This window comes from Pteropus vampyrus, unplaced genomic scaffold, assembly GCF_000151845.1.
Source record: "Pteropus vampyrus isolate Shadow unplaced genomic scaffold, Pvam_2.0 Scaffold395, whole genome shotgun sequence".
In the NCBI taxonomy this organism is placed as follows: domain Eukaryota; kingdom Metazoa; phylum Chordata; class Mammalia; order Chiroptera; family Pteropodidae; genus Pteropus; species Pteropus vampyrus.
The window spans coordinates 215,205-223,774 of record NW_011889176.1 but is presented as its reverse complement, the minus strand read 5'-3'; the positions used below and the strand labels follow the sequence as shown (position 1 = coordinate 223,774).

General features: G+C 47.7%; 1 protein-coding gene and 1 non-coding gene across 2 annotated transcripts in view; one reads left to right on the top strand and one right to left on the bottom strand.

Annotated features, from left to right (window-relative positions):
* The window catches only part of LOC105305786 (E3 ubiquitin-protein ligase HERC2), a 127,551-nt gene that overhangs the window by 45,193 nt on the left and 73,788 nt on the right, over positions 1–8,570 (bottom strand). The window contains 7 exon segments of the mRNA XM_023523591.1: positions 614–757; positions 861–942; positions 2,281–2,392; positions 4,101–4,276; positions 7,150–7,241; positions 7,329–7,434; positions 8,074–8,264. Coding sequence (XP_023379359.1) covers positions 614–757; positions 861–942; positions 2,281–2,392; positions 4,101–4,276; positions 7,150–7,241; positions 7,329–7,434; positions 8,074–8,264 — 903 coding nt within the window.
* Positions 6,493–6,611, top strand: LOC111731765. Its single transcript, XR_002777310.1, has one exon. It is a non-coding gene; the product is annotated as a 5S ribosomal RNA (ribosomal RNA).

Genomic DNA, 8,570 nt, shown 5'->3' with positions numbered 1-8,570 from the left:
GCCTCGCATCGAGCGGGGGTGAGTGTGGAGGCACCACGCTGGCCCTGGAGACAAGCTAATTTCTACCTTGTGTAGGACGCTGGCGTTTGGGTTTCCTGTCACATGGTGCCGACCCTCGCCCTCTTCGGCTCCATTCCTCAGAGGCCCAGTGTGGGGCTTTGAAATAACACTCACAACAAATTTGCTAAATTGAAGATTGCTAAATTGAAGATTTTTTTTTAATGGACCTTTCTTATCGCTGGGGTTCACAGACACTTTGGAAATCTAAGGAAAGTTATAGGCCCTTTCCCAGAAAAATAACGTCTTCGAGCACAGAATGTGATGACCTCAAAGACTATGAACCCGAGACCAGGCTCCCAGACTGGAGACCCCTCCTCAGAGGGGAACACCCCCACCTGGATGGCCAACAGCTCACGTCCAGAGGCCTCGTGTGGCAACAATAACTAATTCTAGACCACCTGGACACCGACGCCTCCAGGTCTATCCCTAATAACCGCGTGGGATTGCAGAGGAGCACGAGGCACCTTAGAAGAAACCATTTAAGGGCCCCAGTTACTGGCAGAGCATGAGCTGCGGGCCAACCTGCTTCTGCGTGCCAACGCCAGCCCGGTACCTGAGTGAACGGCCACCTTCTTGACCACGTAACTGCTGAGCGCCGTGACCTGCCGAGGGACAGGCACAGTCCCACTGGAAACACCCAGCCCCAGCCGGCCGTTTGTGGCTTCTCCACAGGCGTACACCTTCCCCTCCACGGTCACTGCAGGGACAAGGGTGAGCGGCACTCAGTTTTCACAGCGTAACTACCATGTTTTTAGTGCAAAGCATGACTTTTAAAGATTTTAAAATTAGCATAATCAAACCTGCGAACAAGCTTTTGGAACCACCGGCCACCTGTACTGCATTCAAAGCAGACAACGTCTCAGAGAACGAAGGAACCTTGATCTGAAATGGTTTTTTTTTTTTTTAAGCAAAAGAAGAAAAAAAGAGAATTTTATTTCCACTTTTATAATTACAAGTAACCTTATTAGATATACAGGAATTACTGTTAATTTGCTTGATTATATTAACCAAAGCAGTGATTTTCTCTTCGGAACACACAGTTAAGTGTTTTAAGGATGAGATGATATAATGAGATTTACTTTAAAATCAACAGGGGTGAGGTGTGCAGGATGTGAAAACAAAACACATCTGCTGGTAACTGCTGATTTTGGTACACGGCCACCAGGGCACAGGTCCCTATTCTTTCTAGATGTTCCTTCTAGAACATCTCCACAATAAAGGATGAAAAATGAAACATACGGAATGTGAAGATACAGACAAACACCGCCAAACTACATCCTATTTCAGTTACATCCTGCTCATTCCTGTTGATTCTGACACCTCTAAAAATTACATGCTTAAACTCCCCATTCAGATGTATGATTTAATTTAAAATTCTTAAAGGCCCCGAGAAGCCCTTCGCGATTCCCGTGTGACCGAGGCGGTCACCACGGTGGGCAAGGGTTCTTATCACAGTCACAGAGCCCAAAGCCACCTTCCATGTGCAAACTCCTACAGGGGCCACGGCCTCACCCCCAGGACAGCCCCCCACGATCGCGACTGACCCTCCGGGCCTACTGCTCCCTGTCCACCTCCAAGTAGAGTCTAGGGCTGTTCAAATAAAGGCGAAAACGGATTGTCTGGAAAGGAGAGACAAGTATGTTCTAACGTTCCTTCCCAGCTCGAGAGCAGGGACCGAGGGGTCTGCAACGGCGAAGTCTCAGGACCCCGAAGAGAGCACACGCGCCTGCCACTCGGAGGGCTGTTCTGTGGCCCTCAGGTAGGGGACACTGAGTAATGTGGGGGACACTGAATTCAGCTCTAGTTCGAATGCATCGCTTGTCGCATGCACACTTTAAATCATGTCCTGTGCACCCTCGTGCCTCCACGGTAGTTTTTACTCATCATTCTGTCTCGGTAGGCAGAATGATTACGGTCTGTAACTGCCATCCATGTGCTTGCTAAATCTTTTCAAAAGTGTATTTTCTGGTTCATAAAACAGCAATAATGCAACTATACCTAAAATGTACTATCTTCCCAAAAGAGGCTTTTCAGAAAATTAAGTTTGCTAAGGTCTGTGAGTTCATGTCAAGAATTACTTTAGAAAAGTCAATTTATAAGGTAAAACCAATATAAAAATTTCCAAAGAGGCCTGGCTGTTGCCTGGACAGAGGCGCCAGCAAAGCTCCTCCTCAGTCATGTGGTGACAGGTGACACGGGGACGTCAGGCAAAGGAAGTACCTTAGAGCCTTTCAGCCCGCCCAGCTGGTCCTTGTCATTCAGTCCCCACACAAACACTTTGGTCCTTATGGTGGCTGCAGATTCCAGTCCCGCCGCCTTCTTCCTGATGAGGCTAACCAAAAGAAAGAGGGAAACACAGATCGGTCCGCATAAAAATGTTAAAAATTAAAAGGAAAACACCCCGAGCACACAAAGTCTGCTGGTTGCCATCAGACACTCGCGGGGGTGTTTTCATACGAAAATCCCTCAAGCACACACAGGAACGAGTGTGCAGAGGGTCGGAGCATCCACACGGAACACGCTGCCGTTCCGGGCCGGAGTCCGACTTCGGCCTTTGCTCCTGGTGGGGACCTTCCACAGTGCTCCGCGCAGCACCCCCTTCTCATCTCCAAGTGGAACGTAGCAGCTGCCGCCCACCACCTCGACACAAAACTACTACCGATGTGACATCGGGTAAATGGCCTCGAGTCACCATGGGACTGGCACTGGAGCAATGTCCCTAAACCTAGACAGGTGTACGGTCATTTTTTCCCCTGAAGAAATAATAAAACTGACATAGCCACACACCCTCTAACACGGACAGGTGTCCCAAAGCAAAAGCCAACTTTCTTCCTTTACACCACCCGCCTCCACACTGGCCGGCTCTCCTAGCGGTCCCCACCCTGCCCTCCTGGGAGGCTGGCAGCTGCTCCTGCCACCCCGCTCACTCCTGACCCGCCCTCTGGCTGCACGCTTAGACGACACGGCCTCCTGCTTGGAACCTGAGTGGAGCCTGACAGTGCTGGACCTTCCTGGCTGACGCTTTGATGCCAGAGGCTAAAGAATGGCCTTCTCTGTTTGAGGCTTCGGCTTCCGTGTGCTTTGCTCTGCTTTCATTAGCAAGGATGGATAACCTACGTCTCCAGAGACGAGTTCCAGACGGGTATGATTTTCTAACGTGTTATATACATACTGATGAATGTAGACTTTAAGGAGTAAAAAAGTTTTATGGACGAGGCAGCCTTACGCACACTGTTCTCTTTCCAACTTCCATGCAAAGTTTCCGGAATGAAACAGGACAAAGTCCCAACCCCCGATCGCAGAACCCTGGATGACCTCGCTGACCCCCACAGCCGCACCCCTCGGCGACCGCCAGACCGTGCCTCACAGCAGGGGGGCGGCTGAGGGCGCACGCGGAAGGCACAGCCAGGTGGAGGGCGGCGGCCGGCACAGCTCCGCTGGCGCGGGACCACTGACATGGCGCTCTCCCCAGGGACCACTGATGTGGTGCTCCCCCCAGGGACCGCTGACGGCGCTCCCGCTCTGGGACTCGTCTGGCGACCACGCCCCTCTGAGAGCACCATGCGAGTGTGCTCGGCGCCACTGAGCTCACACTCCGAAGTGGGTGAGACAGTACAGTTTACGTAACATGTATTTTACCATAATGAATTTTTTAAAAGTAAACAATACTTAACAAAGAAGCCTATAAAATACATAGCACACTGTACCATTTCCACAGAAAAACACGATTAGGGACAGGTAAAAAAGAAACTACAAGGATAGACAGCAAAATATTAGCCGTGATATTAGAGGCAGAAAAGCTAAATATGTTTACTTCCCCTTTACAGTGGTATTTTTCTAGACACGATGAGTTTCTGCATTAAACCTTTCCCTAAAACCAAATCAATTATAATTTTTGCAAACGTAACTAAGATTCGCCAGACAGCCCCAGGGGTGCGAGAACACGCTCCCTCCGAGACCTGCCGTAACGAAACGTGTCCTGCGACAGCGCGGACCCGGCGTGAGCAGGTGAGCACGGGCGCCAGGGGACAGAGGCCCACCTCCCACCGCTGGCCTTCTCGTCCTCCTCCTCTTCGTTGTCCGAGGCCAGGAAAGGGACGGCGGCCCAGTCCTCGTCCTCGGCACGGACGCGGCCCAGCAGGACGAGGCCGTGGATCTTACAGTCGATCCCGGAGCTCCTGCACTGCTTGATCGCGATCTCGATGTACCTGTGATACTGGACACAACACGGGGACAGCAGGCCTGTTAGAGCCGAGCGCGAGCCACCTGTGGAGGAAGCAGCACACCCGCCCCGCGGCCGCACGCCGGGCTGGAGCCGGAGCCGTCGCTGCGTCCCACAGGGCCAGCCCGCCCCATCTGAGCGGGCTCTGCCCTCGGGACCAGCGGGCTCGCCACGGCGCAGGGGCGCGCAGCGACTTTCTCACAGAGCCGAGTGCTAAAAGCCCTGGGCAACAGCTGCGCACCTCCTGTCTGAAAGCTCTTCTGAGCCAAGAAGTGTTAAGAAAGAAATTAAATGGCAGGTGGTGCACAGAGCCTTCGCAGTTTTTAAAACGTAATATAAATATTTGAATACATACAAATTAGAGGAAATAGTACAAAGAGCCCCGTGACTCCGTCGCCTAGCTGGACAATTATCAACGCGTGACCAACTCTGCTCACATCTGGATCGTAAGAAAGTTCCAGGCAGCGTATGTCGTTTCAACTCCAGTGTGTGCCACTGAAATACGGACACTAAAAACCTATCCGCGTTGCTATTATAGCTGAACCAGTAACTCCTTAATCACCTAACGTGCTACCAGTCATCGAACTGTCTGATCGTCTCAGAAACATCTATTGTTGTCAACAGTGAGATGCAGCGGGGAGCACACGCACTGCCGATGGCGTCCTACGGCCTCACCGGGACCTGACCCGACCTCAAGATCTACGTGGGTGTCGCAGGAAGCACAGGCTGAAAAACTACTGGGATGCAAAATGCAAATGTAGAAATAAAAAACTGTACAGGAAACAAAGGCCCGGTGTCTTTCTTTCCTTGGCAGGGAAAAACCAAGAGAATTGACAGTCGTGTGAAGTGCAAAGTGCAGCTACTGTCTGAATCCCGATCCACACAAACCAACCGCAACGGGGTGTTTATGGGACAACTGGGACAATTTAAACGCCGACTGGATATTGCATAATAGTAAAGAATAATGGTTAGGTGTGCTAAAACAGCATTGTGGTTATATATTTTAAGTCCTTACTAGAAATGAATATTGAAGTAAACACTACTGAAATAAGGTGACGTCTAGGACTTGCTTTTTAAACACTGCAGGGATGAAAAAGGGGTGGGGCTTGGGAGACACATGGACGGAAGACAGTAAAACACGATTCGCAAAAAAGTCGGTAACCGCTGAAGCTGGCGGTGGGCTCTCAGGGAATTCGGTATACTCTCTAGACCTGGTTAGGTTAGAATGGTCCCCTAACAAGCCATTTTCACAGGACAGGCAATGTGAGAGAGCCTGGCTGCTTCACAGGGCTGAATATTCTAGTTCTGAAGTTGGGTGGAGGGTGAATACAGATCATGAGTTCTGATGACTCATGAGGCTTCATACTTCTCATTATGTGATATACATTGTTTCGTACTTATCAAATATCACACAAATTTTTTCAAATTGAAAATTTACTGAAGATCACACATCTCTTATGAATAGTAATCTTGGTTACTGATTTAACTCCGTAATGATTTACTTAAAATATAAAAATATTTAGGAGTATAATTAAGACTTTAGGCAAGCAGTGTTCGGTTGCTTAGCAAGAAGTTAACAACTAAATGCACTAAAATTCAATAATATCTTTTTAAAGAAAAACTCAGTATTATCTTTCACTTTAATGATTTGCCAGCATATTTACTTATTGACACCAAAGGTACTGATTCTTAATTATCAGTATATCATAACATAGCTCAATGACATTCAGAATTCTATTTGTTGAAGGTCGGAAGAAAATAAAACAAAAAGCGAGATCATCAAATCCGGGACTCAGGAAAGGAGCTGGTATATATATGCCCACGGACCAGATATAAGTTGCCAACCTCTCACCCTTGAATAAATGAACTTATGTCTGTGTATCAGCTTCTTTTAAGTAACACTGGGATCTCCTTGAACTTATCTGCTCTTACGTGCAAAGACCAAAACAAATAACTAATAACAATGGATGGTAAACTTCATTTAATAATTTAAAAATAAATTTACTCATAATAAACGTTAAATAAATTATCTGATATCTTTATCTACTATCATTGTACAAATCCAGTGTCCTCATGTGACAATACAGGTAGCACAAAACACTGTCTTAAAAACTGTCTTGTACTCTTTTTAAGACATCTATTAAAATAGTGTTGACATCTGCGTGGAAAGATTTGAGAGGCATCCTCACGGCTCTAAAGTATAAGGGTGAGTCTACGGCCACGCCACCCTGAACGCGCCCGATCTCGTCCGATCTCGGAAGCTAAGCAGGGTCGGGCCTGGTTAGTACTTGGATGAGAGACTACCTGGGAATACCAGATGCTGTAGGCATTAAAATAATTTTTTTTAATAAATAAAATATAAGAGTGCTGTTTAAGAGAACCTTCACTGATTTCCTAACACAGAATTTTCAAAATACAACAAACTTGGATTTATTTTGAAAAGTACCTTCTCACCAATCAAAACAAACTGACAACTCGGCACTTCACAGCAAGGTCAGCTGCATGCCCACAGGCGTGCCAACAAAAATGCAACTAATGTCACGTGTACAGCGGAAAAAAAAGTCACGCACTAACTAGTGGATATTTAATGGAAATGACTTTTGCAGGACGAAACAGCGACCTGATGGGCTTGGTAATGACTTTTACCAGGAGCATTTACCTACCTTCTCGCCAAAGTGAGAATGTCCTCTGTTTCCCTTTCAAGGTGATCTGATAAGCAGTCGACTCAAGGTGTGTACATGTCAAGTTTTAAAATAAACAGAATTGGTGGGGGGGCTAAGTGGTAGGTATTAGTACAGACACAGTCAGAAAGGTCAGCTCGTCGCCCTCTGCAAACCATCGAAAGGAACCCTATCGTTCCTACTGACCTCCGTGCAGTCGCTCAGAAGGGACACTGTGGTATCGGCGGGGTTAATGCTGATTGTCTTCAGTTCAATTAAGTTATTTAGGGAATTTCCACCTGGAAAAAAAGAGGGGTAAAGGAATCAGACACGGGAGTTTTTACAACATAGTAGGAGATACGTTCTGAAAGAACTAACTCCCTCACCTGACACCACAACCAGGGACGGCATGTAACTGCTGTCGGCAGGGTCAACTATCATTTTCAATCTGTAAACGAGAACGTCTGGGAACATCTCCAAACGAATCCAATGCTTAAAAAAGAATGTATTCACAGTTAGCAAAATTCAGCTACTAAAACAGTATCGCTAAAGCCTGAATCTGCGTGAGACGTTGAAATCACACTGCGGCCGGAGAGAGGACATCCCACTCCCTCGCCCGCTCACGGGAAGAGGCCCCCTCTAACCCCAGAAACGACGTGTGCACTCTTGGTCCAGGGTGGTCCCTCTGTACCCACCGGAGTGGGTTACAGAACACGAGTCACTCTGGAGCAGAAGCCCCTCCCTGCAGGACTGACCTGCGTGTCCTCGTGACGTGACCACAGGTGAGGGCAAGTGCGATAGCCTCCCTAGGGCCAGCACGTCTATTAGGACGTATGAGAAAGAACTTCTCGCCAGAGGAGACTCTGAACTCGTGTATTTCACGTGGGGGAGTAAAAAATGCAAAACCCTATTACACCCTATACTGATTGGACTTAAAGTCTGTGACCTCATACTGTTCAAAATCTGACAATAAAAATCAAATGTCACGTTTAAAATAATTATCAACTCAAACGTAAAACAAGTACTGCTAGGAGGCACCGCGATGCAATCTCGCAGGTTTTCCAAGTTCATTTGGGAGCTGGAGGTGAAGCTGTCCGGATAAAGTGCCAGGAGGTGCCCATGTCGCCCTACCTTGCCCTGTGAGCCGGAGGACTGCCAGCAGGGCTCGCCGCCGTCAATGAGCCGAGAGGCCTGGTTTACGGAGGACGACACGTGCAGGCTGTTCACCATCCGGGACCAGCTGTCCAGCAGCGTCCCTGGCTGACTGCTGTGACAACGCTTCAGCTGCTTTCCAGAACGACCACAAAATATTGCCGACTGCCCTATTTAATGGTGGTCAAACGTGTTAATACTGGTGGGGCCAAACCTTCGTAACCAAGAGAACACAAACTTCACCACAGAACTCACTGTGAGGGATGTTCTTCTAGGCCCACATAAAATATTTACAAAATCGCACATGCTGAGTCAAATAATCATATGAAAGCTTCAAAAAATGTCAAATATAAATCAGGGTACATACTCTGAATGCAAGGCAGAAACCAGTAAAAAAATGCACAGACAATGCTGATGTTTAAAAATTTTTAAATGAACGAATTCAAGAAACTAATTCCAAAGGAATTTTTTAAAAA